The sequence below is a fragment of the Phycodurus eques genome, chromosome 16 (genome assembly GCF_024500275.1).
Source record: "Phycodurus eques isolate BA_2022a chromosome 16, UOR_Pequ_1.1, whole genome shotgun sequence".
In the NCBI taxonomy this organism is placed as follows: domain Eukaryota; kingdom Metazoa; phylum Chordata; class Actinopteri; order Syngnathiformes; family Syngnathidae; genus Phycodurus; species Phycodurus eques.
The window spans coordinates 5,648,719-5,666,230 of NC_084540.1; the positions used below are offsets into that span (position 1 = coordinate 5,648,719).

The 17,512-nt window shown below is 41.9% G+C and overlaps 1 protein-coding gene across 1 annotated transcript in view; it reads left to right on the forward strand.

The window, feature by feature from the left end:
* prkar1aa (protein kinase, cAMP-dependent, regulatory, type I, alpha (tissue specific extinguisher 1) a) overlaps positions 1 to 17,512 on the forward strand; it is a 30,594-nt gene that overhangs the window by 679 nt on the left and 12,403 nt on the right. The window contains exons 2-6 of the mRNA XM_061701278.1: positions 403 to 590; positions 4,773 to 4,931; positions 8,706 to 8,797; positions 8,883 to 8,944; positions 13,039 to 13,085. Coding sequence (XP_061557262.1) covers positions 417 to 590; positions 4,773 to 4,931; positions 8,706 to 8,797; positions 8,883 to 8,944; positions 13,039 to 13,085 — 534 coding nt within the window. The 5' untranslated portion in view covers positions 403 to 416. The remainder of the gene's footprint in view (positions 1 to 402; positions 591 to 4,772; positions 4,932 to 8,705; positions 8,798 to 8,882; positions 8,945 to 13,038; positions 13,086 to 17,512) is intronic.

Sequence of the window (17,512 nt, forward strand, 5' to 3'; positions counted from 1 at the left end):
AATAACAAACCTAGGAAATATTGACTCTGTAATATACCAATGCTACAAATTTGGCTTTAGTGGTAGAACTGCAGTTTTGTGACCATGATATTTACATGACTTTATTTGTAGTTAATTATGGCAGTGAGAGTAAGCATGTTAAAAGAATACATAAAACACTTCCTGTTGATTTGAGTTTTATGATCAGGACAGTGTTCATCTTGACTCATTTCTATTTGCACTGTTTCCTTTAGAGAAAATAGTTGCAAACTTCACAAATTAATAGTTGACTACCATCCTTCTAGGTGCACTGTAGTTTTGTCATTATTGACACTGAATCTTTTAAGCAGTGTAACCCAGGCCTTTTTAAGCTTGTCCTTTCTACTACCTTTAATTCCTAATTTCTTTCTCCTCCTGCTGTAGATCACAAGAGAAGGATGGCTTCATGTAGTACAAGCAATGAAGATGAGCGCAAGCTGCGAGAATGTGAGGTCTATGTTCAGAAGCACAACATTCAGCAGGTGCTCAAAGACTGCATTGTCCAGCTGTGCACAGCCCGGCCCGAACGACCGATGGCATTCCTCAGGGACCTCTTTGAGAGACTGGAGAAGGTGGTTTCTTACATTACGACAAACAAAAAACTTTGATATAGCAGGAGTGGCTTTACGACGTGATTCAGTAGGGCTGTGCCATATCATACCATATCGTACCATGACCCAAAAATGCTATATCGCAGTATTGACTATAAAGCGACTGCCACATTGATTCCATCGTATGTACATTAGTGAGAGATAAACCTGTGTATAGAATGTTGCAGCAAAAGGTGGAAATAAAAACGTGTCATTAGTCGAGTAAAATCACACTATGCAGTACAGTCAGGCTAAGCAAGCCGCTGTTGTGTGCCTCAAAAGTAAACAAATTCAGTAACTGAACAAAACATTACTGGAGCATTTGTTTGCTTCACTCCATATGTATAGAAGAGTTAAGAGTCAATAACTGTTGTAGTGACGTACTGTATTGTAGGGCTTCCACGATAACGCCGAGTCATATATGCGCGAGTTATACACACTGTTGGCTTACTAACAAGGAACATGCATGTGAAAACTAGTTTTGCTGTCAGTTTAACAAATCTGCAGCAGTCATACAGCAACACCATCTATCTTATCTTTTTGGGGCCGATCACCGAGCAGCGAATTTAAAAAAATGATAACCGATCACCGATCCGATCACCAGATGGAGGAATGTGTCTATTTAAATGAGCTGTTCATTTACTGTATATACTTCTGTACTTAATTGCTTAAAAAAATATATTTACAATAAATAATGTATCTTTGGTCCTCTATGCCAGTGAGGCATAGTGACAGACAGAACAAATGAATGGTCTTCTTTTAGATGGCAGGAAGTAAATACAGTAATGAATGTATCCACTTGTTGTGACATTTTTGTTTGTTGGTGTGCCGTGAGATTTTTAAATTGTAAAATATGTTCCTTGGCTCCATACCTGTTGGAAATCACTGCTTTCGTCAGATCGTGTATTCTAATCAGTCAAACAAACAAAGATTACATGACAGAAATAATGGGTGCTAACTTACTGTAATTCAGTTACTTTATTTTTAATTAAATTACTTCATCCACACCGAAACCTTAGAACATGATTCGGCAGAACGGCGGCATGTTTATGTCCAACCGTTCATGCTACCACTAGCTTTCTAGGCTACATAACATTTTATTGCCTGCTTGTTAGCCGTATTAAAAGTACGTGAACATACCTCAAGCAAGCCTTAAACGAACGTCCTCTCTTGTCCTGAGCACCGGTGACCACCAACCCACGTTTTTCCCCATTTTGTCCTTATAATACAGTCAAGCCGGCTCGCTCCACTCTTGTTGTCGTCGCCACGGTAACGAGTGTATCCGGTCGCATTTTAGTTGACAAGATAAAGCCCAATGATCGTAAAAAACGGGATGCGGTGGTATCGGAATACAAGATTTTATTGGAGTAGTCTGACAGTGCAATCGTGAAAGAGCAAATTTGTCTTGTAGTCTGATCCGGGCATTACGTGTTGCCTGTCTCCGACGTGTTATCTGTCCCACACCGCCGTTTAAAAAAAAAAAAAAAAATAATTATTTTTTATTATTATTATTTTAACAACTTCATTGGTCCTCAGATATTTACAGTACTACGTCAAAAGACACGCGACAAGGCTGAAAATAAACTAGCTTTTGGATTAAAATATACTGTGCACGCGGCGACGCGGAGTAAATGTCTTTTGTGCAGCCGATCAATGACATCATTGATTGGATCAGCGAATTATGACATTAAAGCAGATCAGCCGATCAGCATAAAATACTAAATATAGGCCGATACCGATCAGCCCGATAAAATCGGTGTAAAGTCTACTTATAACATATACAATTCTCATAAAATATGTATAATAGATTGGATTTAAGCAAAATACTCACACAATGGCTTCAAAGATACCCTGCCTTTTGTATGTTTAAAATGGTTTAAAAACTCCAGCTCACAGGTGACCTTCAACAGGACGATTGGTAGAAAATGGATGGATGTATGGATGAATGATATTTTCAAACTAAACAAAACCATTTCTAGTTTAAATTTTTATTTCAGTCACAGAGTGAGCGACTTGTAATGTGCTTGTGCAGTCACAGCGGGCGAAGTGTGGTTGGTGAACCCTTTGACTGTGAATACTGAGTGTTTAAACACCCATATCCTGCATGGGTGCCAAACGTCTGGTACATGTAGTACAGACTGCTGCCTCCCACCTTTCCATCCCATAAATTACATTGTTATACTGTATGTGATGCTGCATATTGTTACATACAGCAGATGAAATAAGTATTTAACACGTCACAATTTTTCTCATTAAATATGTTTCCAAAGGTGCTATTGACATGTAAATTTCACCAGATGTTGGGAACAACCCAAGTAATCCATACATATAAAGAAAGTAGAATAAGATCAGAAATTAAGTTGTGTGTAATAATGTGAAATGACACTGGGGAAAAGTATTGAACACGCCAACTGGTATTTATTTTATACTTTGTACAAAAGCCAGTTTTTGCTATGACAGCTTCAAGACGCCTCCTGTACGGAGAAACTAGTCGCATGCATTGCTCTGGTGCAATTTTGGCCCATTCCTCAACACAAGCAGTCTTCAAATCTTGAAGGTTCTGTGGGCTTCTTATATGGACCTTGAGTTTCAGTTCATTCCATAGATTTTCGGTTGGATTCAAGTCAGGTGATTGGCTGGGCCATTCTAGCAGCTTTATTTTTTTCTTTGAAACCAATAGGGAGTTTCCTTGGCAGTATGTTTTGGATCATTATCCTGATGAAATGTCCACCGTTGTTTCATTTTCATCATCCTCATTGATGGCAGCAGATTTTTGCAAAGAATATCTCAGTACATTTGCCCATTCATCCTTCCTTCAATAATGTGAAGTTTACCATTACCGTTTTCTGAAAAGCAGCCCCACACCATCATGTTGCCACTTCCGAACTTCACTGTTGGTATGCTGTTTTTAGGGTGGTGTGCAGTGCCATTTCTCCTCCAAACGTGGTGTGCATTATTGCATCCAAACAGTTAAATTTTGCTCTCATCAGACTCATCTCATCACATCAGACTATATTCTCCCAGTATTTAACTGGCTTGTCTAAATGTTGTTCAGCAAACCTTAAACGAGGTTTGACATGCTTTTTTTTTTTTTTTTTGTCAGTAATGGGGTCTTGCGTGATGAGCGTATATACAGGCCATGACGGCGGAGTGCATTACTCACTGTTTTTCTTGTGACAACAGTACCTGCTAATTCCAGGTCTTTTTGAAGCTCTCCACAGGTGGTCCTTGGCTCTTGGACAACTCTTCTGATTTATTCTTTGCACTTCTCTGTCAGAAATCTTGAGAGGAGCAGCTGATCGAGGCAAATTTATGGTGGAATTTATTGGTTCTACACTTACGTGTTATGGCCCCAACCGTGCTCACTCGAACATTCAGAAGCTTATATATGCGCCTGTAAGGAATGCCATCATTATATTTTACTTTGCGATGGTCTTGAGACAGCTCTTTGCTCTTACCGATCATGAGATGTATCTTGACTCACACCTTGGCAATGAGACCTTTTTGTAGACCATCAATTAGGACTGGACCGGCAAAGGGCTGGATTGCTGTTTGATTATTGATAGATTTTAGGTGTTGTCTTGGCTTTCCCTGCCTTTTTGCACCTCCCTTTCTTCATGTGTTCAATACTTTTTCCCTGTGTCATTTCACATTTTACACACAACTTAATTTCTGATCTTATTTTTTCGATGTTCGTTGTATGTATGGATTACTTGAGTTGTTCCCAACAATTGGTGAAATCTTTAGGTCAATAGCACCTTTGGAAGAATATTTAGTGAAAAAATGGTGACGTGTTAAATACTTAGTTCAGTCGCTGTATGTACAGTACATGTAATAAATAGAGGTACGATCACTGCAGCATTTTTATATATCATCCAACATGTTATTGTAACAGAGTATGTTCGCCTTTTCACCTTATAGTTTTACAATCAATTTAACAGTAATTACATACAAATTCCTTGCAGTCAATCATTGACAGTGAATAATTTTTAGTAATTGGGATTAGGTATGTTCAACAACATGTTTTGGAGAACCATGCTTCAATTTAACTCTTCTGATAGCTTGACAACCACTCTATCTCTTCAGCCATGGTGCTATGGCCGTTTAGGTACTTTTGTCATGTAAATGAATATTACTGACAGTTGACGCTACTTGCACCAACAGGAGGAGGTCCAGCAGATGACGTTACATCAGAAGTCCATGGACTCCCGTGAAGAGGAAGTTTCTCCACCAATGAATCCTGTGGTGAGGGGCAGGAGCAGGAGAGGGGCCATTAGTGCTGAGGTTTACACGGAGGAAGACGCTGCTTCCTATGTCAGAAAGGTCAGGAGGAGTGAATGTTGAATTATTTTAGCTTGTATTAACCGCTGAATGCTTGTTTCATTTTGAGCACGTTCACATTTGTGTTTAATTTAAAAATGGTATGTGGTTGTTATGTTGTGAAAAAGTTATGTTGTTGTTTTTTTTCCATTTACGCGCTAAAAAGCTGAAAGGCAAAGTGGGACAGCTGATAAACAAACAGTAGGTGGAAATAATGCACATTAGGAATTGGTTGCTAACTTCTAAAAAGAAAATAACCCTTCTGTCTGTCAAATACTTTGAAATTTGTCTACATTGAGTTAAAATATGTTAAAAACACATACTCTTAAATTGAAATTATGAATTATGTCCAATGAAATGGTTGTTTTAGCAACAGAAAGTGTGGCCAGTGATGGCATTTTTGAAAATGGTCTATTGCAGGGTTCCTCAATTAAAAGATAATGGTTAGGTTAGGTAGATTACTGATCCCAAGGAAATTCCTGTATCTAGTAGCAGCATTCACAGTAACAAAATCTCCACAATATATCACACCAAGCAAACAGTTACGATATGTACAGTCACGAGTTAAAGGCAATAGTTAAAGGGCAAATTTGCGGTAGTAATTTATTTAAAATTGAAAAGCCAGTTAAAAAAAGCAACTACAATTGATATGTAATTGTAAAAGTAAGAACAGTGAAGGCGGCACAGTGGCCGACTGGTTAGCACATCTGCCTCACAGTTCTGAGGATCCTGTTTCAAATCTGGCCTCGCCTGTGTGGAGTTTGCATGTTCTCCTCGTGCCTGCGTGGGTTTTCTCCTTTTCGCTGAAACATTCCATCCATCCATCCATTTTCTGTACCGCTTATCCTCACTAGGGTTGTGGGCGTGCTGGAGCCTAGTCCCAGCTATCTTTGGGCGAGAGGCGGGGTACACCCTGAACTGGTCGCCAGCCAATCGCAGGGCACACATAACAGATGTAACATTAATAAATATTAACTCAATTGGGTTAGTTCCACACACATTTAGTTTATAAGATTGATATTGATACAGGTTATAAAGAACCCAGAGTCAAATGTTAATTTTAGTCAATGCTGCGGGCTGCTAAGTAAATGGGTATTCAAAATTTGGACACCCTTTATTTAAACCATGCAAACGTTTGTGACCCAGGCCCCTAAAAGAATCGGAATCGAGAATCGTTTGGAACCGGAATCGAAATAAGGAACTGGAATCGCTCAAATTCAAATTATGCCCCAACCTAACCCTACTGAGGATAAGTGGTGTAGAAAATGGATGTATGGATCGAAGAACAGTGAAATGATTGGCATCTTGTCCCTCCTGTGCAATATGTGCAATAGAGTTAAGTGACCTTAAGTTGCAAAGGAAAAAAAAAATATTCTCAGGAGTTGGCTCCCTTCAATGGAGAGGCTTGTGGAATACTGGAAAAAAGTACATAATTTTTGGTTGCACATGACTAAAATGTGGTATACTCATGTAATTTTCTCCTCTTTTCCTTGAAAATAATCAAATAATGTTGGTTTAACACATTTAACACACTTTTTCCTGGGGGGGTTTCCCCCCCGCTGCCGTTGTCGCAAAATGTCATATGCTGTTTCGTACCCCTTGAACGCTGGCATCTAGATCCATTCCACACATCCACTATCCACACACATAATTTCTGAATATTACTCCACGGAGGACTAATATGCGAGGGCATTGGCCTGAGGTTCTGCCTGTGCGCTCGGGACCTGCTTTGGAGAAGTCACAGGAGTTGACGAGACCAGAAAAAAACACTTCCGCCACTTCTGCCGTTAAGAGGTAACGATACTTTTACTCCGTTACAAAGAAAACCTGATTCTGCCAGACGTTCCCAGCAGACCCTGACAATACGTTTGGGCCTGCCACGTCAGACCGGCATCTTCCTCCACCATCGGAGCCAACTCACCACCAGGTGGTGATCAGTTGACAGTTCCGCACCTCTCTTCACCCGAGTGTCCAAGACATGCGGCCGCAAGTCCGATGACACAACCACAGTCGATCATCGAACTGCGACCTAGGGTGTCCTGGTGCAAAGTGCACATGTGGACACCCTTATGCTTGAACATGGTGTTCGTTATGGACAATCCGTGACGAGCACAGAAGTCCAATAACAGAACACCGCTCGGGTTCTGATCGGGGGGCCGTTCATCCTAATCACGCCCTTCCAGGTCTCACTGTCATTGCCCACGTGAGCATTGAAGTCCCCAGCAGAATGATGGAGTCCCCAGCCGGAGCGCTCTCCAGCACCCCCTCCAAGGACTCCAAAAAGGGTGGGTACTCTGAACTGCTGTTTGGTGCATAGCCACAAACAACAGTCAGAACCCGTAAAAGTAATTTTTTGTATGACTACTTTTTACTTTTACTTGAGTCACATTATTGTCAAGTAACAGTAATCTTACTTGAGTACAATATTTGGCTACTCTACCCATGCTTGGAGCGGACATCCTCTTTTGCTACTCTTACGTTTAAGCAACATTTTTGCTCATCAGCTCAGCCAGTGTTGTATTTGTTGCACTGGTCATTTGTATTTTCGTTGAGGTGCTGCGCATCGTGTCCCCAGTGGAACCGCGAAGCACACGTAACATCGGCGACAAGAGCTGATACATTAGTACATCTTGTATTAAGAAGAAGAATCACCACCTTTATTGTCATGAACATGCATGCATGCACACGAAATTTGTTCTTTGCATTTTACCCATTGCAGTGAACACACACAGACACCTGTTTGTGGAACACACTGGAGCAGGAGGCAGCTTAAGCTGCCCGGGAAAAGTTCAGTGTCTTGCTCAAGCACACCACAGCCGTGAGATGTTGCCGTATGGTCCAGTCGGGGTCTTGAACCTAGATCCATCACGGTGGCAGGTGATGATCTTAACCATTGGGCCACGGCTGCCCGTGAATTAGGTAACATGCCTTGAATTATCTAATTAGTTTACGGATGTTAATGTTAAGCAACGGAGCGATGTTAGGGATTATGTCACAACACAGAATGAACTAACTTCAAATTCAGAAATGGCCAATTAAAAAGTAAAATACTGTACTTCATATTTTGCTGGAGGATGCATTTGGGTTTAGCCTTTGAAGTTGGTAATAGTGAAAAATGAAGGGAAACAGAATGATTTTAGTTAATTCTTTTCCAGAATGAGAGTGCTTAAAGAGGAGGATGCTATTCATGTGGCACAGCTTGATGCAGCCATCAGGTGCAGGTGGAGATGGGCCTGGCTCAAGTTGGAGGCCAAAACAAAAAAGAAAAGAAATTAGGCAAATTAAATTTTAATCTTAAATTTGTACATCAGCATGTACTTGAGCGGTTTAAATAAATGTTTTTCTGTGTGCAGAAAATTTATTTTGCCTTATTGTACTCTTCAGTCTTCCGGATTGCTCATTAATTTTAACAAAGTTAAGAGACACTTTTGTTCGCCGCCGTCGGGCACATACACGTCTTCATGTACCTTCTTCGTTGGTTTTCGCCGCTGCTTTGTTGGTTTTCGGCAATTCTTCCTGGGGGTGGGCGGACTGTAGGCATCGAAACTGGGAACCGAAATTTTTAAATTGGAACGATTCCGGGAGAACCGGAACATTACTCCCGGTTCCAATCGGTTCTCGATTCTCGAGGCCCAACCCTAGTGGTGGGCCGGGGAGATCCGCCCCAGAACCCCCTACAATGTTTTTTTTTTTGTCACCTTTTTCATGCCTTTGGTGTTTGCATGTCTGTCAATTGTAGACTATGAAACACAATTCTCTCATTCGCTCTTCTATCAGGTCATTCCAAAAGACTACAAGACTATGGCAGCTCTGGGTAAAGCCATGGAGAAGAACATCCTCTTTGCCCACTTAGACAGCAATGAGAGAAGGTATCGCATCGGTCCAATCAACAAGCTGCTTCCAATCCTTGATTAACATTTCTTGCTCCTGAAACAATTGTTTTTGGTCTTTCAGTGACATATTTGATGCCATGTTTTCTGTCAACTACATTGCTGGAGAAACAGTCATCATTCAAGGTGAGAAGATTTTGGCCTGATCAGTATCGGCCGATAATTAGCATTTAATGCTGATCGGCTGTGTCATAATTCGCCGATCCAATCAATGACATCTCCGGAAAAGACATTTACTCCGCGTCGCCATCGTTTATAGTATATTTGAATCCAAAAGCTAGTTTATTTTTAGCCTTGTTGCGTGTCTTTTGTTGTAATACTGTAAATATCTGACCACCAATAAAGTTATTTTTTTAAAAAAACGGCGGTGGTGTGGGACAGACAACACGTCTGAGACAGACAACATGTAATGTGTGGATCAGACTACAATTAAACGGTCAAGCATTTCAGAAAAGCATTATCATAAACAAAACATAACTATGAAGAAATTAATGATGGTTGTTGTTCAGTCATCAGTCATATTTAACAACATACACAAAACAAAAAAACCTGTTTCACAAATTCTGCCAGGGTATGTAAACTTATGAGCAGAACTGTACATGTATGCAATCATGCGTAGCCCTGCCATATTGGAATGAAAGTGTAGGCTACACCTTTTTTACAACCACTAGGTGGCGGTGGCATATTAGAATGAAAGTGTACACCTTTCTCATAACCTCAAGGTGGCGGTGGCATTTTGGAATGAATGTACAGCTTTTTCATAACCACTAGATGGCGGCATACATTTATAAAATGTGAAAGTTTTTTCCATCTGTCCCTATACCTATGTATAATGCACACTATTGACTTTTGACAATTTTCTTGGGGGGGAAAATGCGCATTATACACGAGAAATTACGGTATATATAATCATTTAAATACAGCCCTATGGGTGGCACAAGTCAGTGCAAACTGTAGGCCGGTCCCAAGCCCGGATAAATGCAGAGGGTTGCGTCAGGAAGGGCATCCGGCTTAAAACCTTGCCAAACAAATATGAGCGTTCATCCAAAGAATTCCATACCGGATCGGTCGTGGCCCGGGTTAACAACGTCCGCCACCGGCGCCGTCAACCTGCGGGGCGCCGTTGGAAATTCAGCTACTGTGGGTCGAAGTCAAAGAAGAAGAAGAGGAGGTGGAAAGCGGGTTCTTCGGCAGAAAGAGAAGAGGAAAACACAGAGCCAAGAACTGAATGTGGGGACTTTGAATGTTGGGACTATGACAGGAAAATCTCGGGAGTTGGTTGACATGATGATGAGGAGAAAGGTTGATATATTGTGTGTCCAGGAGACCAGGTGGAAAGGCAGTAAGGCTAGAAGTTTAGGGGCAGGGTTTAAATTATTTTACCATGGTGTCGATGGGAAGAGAAATGGAGTCGGGGTTATTTTAAAAGAAGAGTTGGCTAAGAATGTCTTGGAGGTGAAAAGAGTATCAGATCGAGTGATGAGGCTGAAATTTGAAATTGAGGGTGTTATGTGTAATGTGATTAGTGGCTATGCCCCACAGGTAGGATGTGACCTAGAGGTGAAAGAGAAATTCTGGAAGGAGCTAGATGATGTAGTTCTTAGCATCCCAGACAGAGAGAGAGTCGTAATTGGTGCAGATTGTAATGGACATGTTGGTGAAGGTAATAGGGGTGATGAAGAAGTGATGGGTAAGTACGGCATCCAGGAAAGGAACTTGGAGGGACAGATGGTGGTAGACTTTGCAACAAGGATGCAAATGGCTGTAGTGAACACTTTTTTCCAGAAGAGGCACGAACATAGGGTGACCTACAAGAGCGGAGGTAGAAGCACACAGGTGGATTACATCTTGTGCAGACGATGTAATCTGAAGGAGGTTACCAACTGTAAGGTAGTGGTAGGGGAGAGTGTGGCTAGACAGCATAGGATGGTGGTGTGTAAGATGACTCTGGTGGTGGGGAGGAAAATAAAAAAATAAAAAATTAGGAAGACAAAGGCAGAGAAGAGAACCATGTGGTGGAAGCTGAGACAGGACGAGTGTTGTGCAGCTTTTCGGGAAGAGGTGATACAGGCTCTCGGTGGACGGCAGGAGCTTCCAGAAGACTGGACCACTGCAGCCAAGGTGATCAGAGAAGCAGGCAGGAGAGTACTTGGTGTATCTTCTGGCAGGAAAGGAGAGAAAGAGACTTGGTGGTGGAACCTCACAGTACAGGAAATCATACAAGGAAAGAGGTTAGCTAAGAAGAAGTGGGACACTGAGAGGACCGAGGAGAGGCGAAAGGAATACATTGAGATGCGACACAGGGCAAAGGTAGAGGTGGCAAAGGCAAAACAAGAGGCATATGATGACATGTATGGCAGGTTGGACACTAAAGAAGGAGAAAAGGATCTATACAGGCTGGCCAGACAGAGGGATAGAGATGGGAAGGATGTGCAGCAGGTTAGGGTGATTAAGGATAGAGATGGAAATATGTTGACTGGTGCCAGCAGTGTGCTTGCTAGATGGAAAGAATACTTCGAGGAGTTGATGAATGAGGAAAATGATAGAGAAGGGAGAGTAGAAGAGGTAAGTGTGGTGGACCAGGAAGTGGCAATGATTAGTAAGGGGGAAGTTAGAAAGGCATTAAAGAGGATGAAAAATGGAAAGGCAGTTGGTCCTGATGACATTCCTGTGGAGGTATGGAAGCATCAAAGAGAGGTGGCTGTGAAGTTTTTGACCAGCTTGTTCAATAGAATTCTAGTGCGTGAGAAGATGCCTGAGGAATGGAGGAAAAGTGTACTGGTGCCCATTTTTAAGAACAAAGGTGATGTGCAGAGCTGTGGCAACTATAGAGGAATAAAGTTGATGAGCCACACAATGAAGTTATGGGAAAGAGTAGTGGAGGATAGACTCAGGACAGAAGTGAGTATTTGCGAGCAACAGTATGGTTTCATGCCTAGAAAGAGTACCACAGATGCATTATTTGCCTTGAGGATGTTGATGGAAAAGTACAGAGAAGGTCAGAAGGAGCTACATTGTGTCTTTGTAGATCTAGAGAAAGCCTATGACAGAGTACCCAGAGAAGAACTGTGGTACTGCATGCGGAAGTCTGGAGTGGCAGAGAAGTATGTTAGAATAATACAGGACATGTACGAGGGCAGCAGAACAGCGGTGAGGTGTGCTGTAGGTGTGACAGAAGAATTTAAGGTGGACGTGGGACTGCATCAGGGATCAGCCCTGAGCCCCTTCCTTTTTGCAGTGGTGATGGATAGGCTGACAGATGAGGTTAGATTGGAATCCCCGTGGACCATGATGTTTGCAGATGACATTGTGATCTGCAGTGAAAGCAGGGAGCAGCTGGAGGAACAGTTAGAAAGATGGAGGCATGCACTGGAAAGAAGAGGAATGAAGATTAGCCGAAGTAAAACAGAATATATGTGCATGAATGAGAGGGCTGGTGGGGGAAGAATGAGGCTACAGGGAGAAGCGATAGCAAGGGTGGAGGACTTTAAATACTTGGGGTCAACCGTCCAGAGCAATGGTGAGTGTGGTCAGGAAGTGAAGAAACGGGTCAAAGCAGGTTGGAACGGGTGGAGGAAGGTGTCAGGTGTGTTATGTGACAGAAGAGTCTCTGCTAGGATGAAGGGCAAAGTTTATAAAACAGTAGTGAGGCCAGCCATGATGTACGGATTAGAGACAGTGGCACTGAAGAGACAACAGGAAGCAGAGCTGGAGGTAGCGGAAATGAAGATGTTGAGGTTCGCTCTTGGAGTGACCAGGTTGGATAAAATTAGAAATGAGCTCATCAGAGGGACAGTCAAGGTTCGATGTTTTGGAGACAAAGTTAGAGAGCGCAGACTTCAATGGTTTGGACACGTCCAGAGGAGAAATAGTGAGTATATTGGAAGAAGGATGATGAGGATGGAGCTGCCAGGCAAGAGAGCTCGAGGAAGACCAAAGAGAAGGTTGATGGATGTCGTGAGGGAAGACATGATGGCAGTTGGTGTTCGAGAGGAGGATGCAGGAGATAGGCTTACATGGAAAAGGATGACGCGCTGTGGCGACCCCTAACGGGACAAGCCGAAAGGAAAAGAAGAAGATAATCATTTAAATACACATTGCTCCATCTTATGATCGGATCGGTGATATGTTATCGTTTTCTTAAACTCGCTGATCAGCCCCAAAAATCCTGATTGTGTAAAGCCTATTAATTTCTTTACCTCTACCTTTTCCTGTTTCAGGTGATGAGGGAGACAACTTCTATGTTATTGACCAGGGAGAGATGGATGTAAGATTATTTTCTTATTTTTTGGTACAACTGCATACATCATACATTAGTCAGTGTTATTAAAACAGGAGCGGTCGAAATAGTCAAGAGGCCACAAGTCCTGAAATGCACAAACCACGGTAATGTGTCGCACACAGATGCCCATTTCCAAAGTCAAGAAGGCAAACAGCCACTGCCTCACAGTTCTGAGGACCAGGGTTCAAATCCGGCCTGGCCTGTGTGGAGTTTGCATGTTAACGCCATGCCTGCGTGGGTTTTCTACAGTTACTCTGGTTTAGGTTAATTGAAGACTCTAAATTGCCCATACGTCAGAATGTGAGTGTGAATGGTTGGTTGTTTATATGTGCCCTGGGATTGGCAGGCGAACAGCCTCTTGCCCAGAGTCAGCTCGGATAGGCTCTAGCACGGCCACGACCCTAGTAAGGATAAGCGCTACGGAAAATGAATGGATTGATGGTCTTCCAACAAGAAACATGAAGTCAACGCATGTGATTTGACTTAAAATGATCTACCAACGCAAAAAAATGCATAAATGCTACTTAAAAAAATGCATAAATGCTAGATGTATGCACAGCGGCTGAAATAAGTATATAACACCATTTTTCTCACAAAATGTTACCTGAAAATTTCACCAGATGTTGGGAATAACCCAAGTAATCCATACGTACAAATAAAGTAGAACCAATAAGCTCAGAAATTAAGTTGTGTATAAAAATTTGAAATGAAATTTCAACACATGAATAAAGGGAGTTGCAAAAAGGCATGGAAAGCCAAGACAATACCTAAAATCTATCAATAATCAAACAGGAATCCAGCCCCTTGCAGTGCAAATGAATATCAGCCGGTTCAGTTCTAATTGAATTAAATGGGTGGATGGATGCCATAATGCACATGGGGGGGGGGGGGGGGGGGGCACTGTACAGCACCCTAAAAACACCATACCAACAGTGAAGTTCGGTGGTGAGAACATAATAGTGTGGGGCTGCTTTTTCAGCGAATGGTACTGGTAAACGTCACATTATTGAAGGAAGGTTGAATGGGAAAATCTACCGAGACATTCTTGACAAAAATCTGCTGCCATCTACGAGGATGATGAAAATGAAACGAGGGTGGAGATTTCAGCAGGATAATGATCCAAAACATACTGCCAAGGAAACTCTCAATTGGTTTCAAAGGAAAAAAAAAGGTGCTAGAATGGCCCAGCGGTTATTGGATAATAGGTGCCAGTAAGGTAGTGGCCAAACATATTAAGTGTTGTCACTTGCAGAAAGGTGCGTGGACCGATCGAACAACAGCACATGGCTGACTTGCCAGTTGACCGAGTTGATCCCTCACCCCCTTTCTCATACACTGGACATGACTGTTTTGGCCCCTTCTACACAAAACAAGGTCGGAAAGAATGCAAGCGATATGGCCTGTTGTTCACATGTTTAAGCTCCAGAGCCATTCATGTTGGTGGATCTCACCACTGATGCATTTATAAATGCTTTGAGATGCTTCATAGCAATCAGAGGAGCAGTGAGGCAGATTCGATGTCACGAAGGTACGAATTTTGTCGGGGCAAAGAATGAGTTTGAAAAAGGTCTATTGGCGTGAGACAAAGAGGATTTCTACCTATTTGGCTAGAAACCAATGTGACTTCCAAATGAACGTTCCCGAAGTAAGTCACAAGGGCGGAGTTTGGCAACGCCAGATCCGGACAGTCATGGAGTGTAATGAGCTCTGTCTTGGCACAAGACACAGGAAGGCTAGATGACACCTCATTGAGAACATTCTTCTACGAGGCCATGTCGATTGTGAACAATCGGCCACTCACGACAGATACAATCAGTGACCCCACAAGTGTTGAGCCTTTGACACCTAATCATTTGCTCACAATGAAGATGTCTCTTCCCCTTTCGCCTCCTGGCAAATTTGTTACGGAAGATTTGTACGCCAGAAAGAGGTGGCGGAGGGTGCAATATCTAACAGAGCAATTCTGGAGCAGGTGGCGCAAAGAATACTTGGCCAACATAAGCCTAAGACAACAGTGCCATGCGCCTAAAAGAAATGTCCAAGTTGGGGATGTAGTGATTGTCAAGGAGGACAATATTCACAGAAATTAGTGGAAATTGGCCAGAGTAGTTCAGACAAGTGAAGATGATGATGATCTTGTGCAAAAGGTTAAGATCCAAATAGGTCAGAGGGATTTAGGAAAGAAAGGTGAACGTTTGAAGCACCTATCCTTTCTTGAGCGACCAATTAAAAAACTAGTAATACTGGTTGAGTCCTAGACTATAGTGAGAAGGTACAAAAATCTGATAACACAAATGCAATAGAGTGGTTTGCAGGTTTGAAGATTACATTGTTTTGATGTTGTTGAGGCGGCATAACTTGATGGTTGATTGTCAATTCAGGGAAAATTACAAGATTTAATTTGTTTAACATATGGGTGAATATAAATCTTTGTAATTTTGGTGGTAGTGTACCTGTCACAAAAAGTAGTTCTTTTTGTACAGAGTTTTATGTTACCACAGAGAAAATGTCTTGTTTTAAATGTCTACAAGTTCTGTGGCATGTTAATACCACCTACTGGTCACATTGTATATTGCGCTGAATAGTCAGCATGCAGCGTCACATGATCAGTCAAAAAGGAAACGTGCTGCCAGAGGACAGAGGCTGGTCGGTGAAAACAAGAAAATGGACACTCAAGGACTGTAACAACTCCTACATTTGTGGTCAGAAGGCGCACACGATTTTCACGGTGTTTGCTAGTGTAAAGAATAAAATAAATGCTGGTGAAACTTCAGTTGGAGTGTGGCTTATCTGTACCAGAAGAAAACTTTGGAAACAGTTGACCTACACACACCTACGGGCAATTTAGAGTTGTCATATATATATATATATTAGACTTTACGCCGATCTGATCGGTGTTATCGGTATCGGCCGCTAATTAGCATTTTATGCTGATCGGCTTTCGTGTCATAGTTCGCCGATCCGATCAATGATGTCATCGATCGACTCCGCACAAGACATTTAACTCCGCGACTTCGTCACGTATGAATCCAAACGCTAGTTTATTTTTAGCCTTGTCACGTCTCCTGTTGCGCAGTACTATAACTATCTGACGGCCAATAAAGTTTTTTTCAATCAGGTCGGTGAAAAAACACGTCGTCGGTGTGGGACTATTTTGCGGTGTCTCAGACAAACAACACATTAGTTATTTGCAGTCTGTGCACAACTGAAGTACGTCATGGGGAATGCTTCAACACAACAAATTCATCGAGCACCTGAATAATGTACACGAGGAGGAGCATGCCGCGTGGAGGGGTCGGGGGGCCGGGGGGTCAAACGGACAAACTCTGGACAACACCCGTCCATATAGCTGGGACAGTGAGAAAGTTAGAGTCAACATGTCATTAACAGTATTTATTAAACTAATTTAATTGCAATAAATTAATTTAATTAAAGTAAGTTAGCGCCCATTATTTCTGTAATGTTGATTTGACCTAAACTTATGTCAGTGGCCAATCCTTGAATGCCCCTAGAGGTTAGTGGTGTTTTAACTTTTGTCTAAAATGCGAGAGAATCATTTGAGCTGGGACGGACGGGCTCCAGCAACCCCGCAACCCTTGTGAGGATAAGCTGTACAGAAAATGAATGGATGGATACAGTATATAGTACACAACTATGTACAATAAATGAACAAGTCATGTAAATAGACAGATTGCTCCATCTTGTGATCGGATCAGTGATCGGTTATCGTTTTCTTTTTTTAAACTTGCTGATCCGCCCCAAAAATCCTGATAGTGTAAAGCCTAATTTTATATATATATATATATATATATATATATATATATATATATATATATATATATATATATACACACACACACACACACACACACACACATAGGGAGGGAGGGAGGGAGAGGGAAAAGAACTACTTAAAGTTACCTGGCCCTGTGTGCAAAGGTAATTACACCCCCCCAACCCCTATTAAATCATGAATTAATTGTGGCTAATTACAATTTTCACTGATCACACCCAAACGTGATTACCCTGTTTAATCAAGAAATCACTTAAACAGAATCGGTCCCGACAAAAACAAGTCGGACAAAACATATATAAAAAAGCTGCAACAAAATAACACGATCCGAAGAAATTCCAGATCAGTCGAGAACTAAAGTAATTGACATCAATCAGTCTGGAAAGGGATACAAAACAGCGGTGGAACAGTGGTAAAACTTCTTCGGATTGGCCAGCCTTCAAAGATTACCCCAAGAGAAAAGCAATGACTCATCCACGAGGCCACAAAGGAACTCCAGACAACAACAAAGAACTGCAAGCCTACCTTGCCTCAGTTAAGGTCATGACACAACAATAAGGAAGACACTGGGAAAAATTGAAATCACTATTTAACAGCATTTAAAGTTCACTTGGTTTAT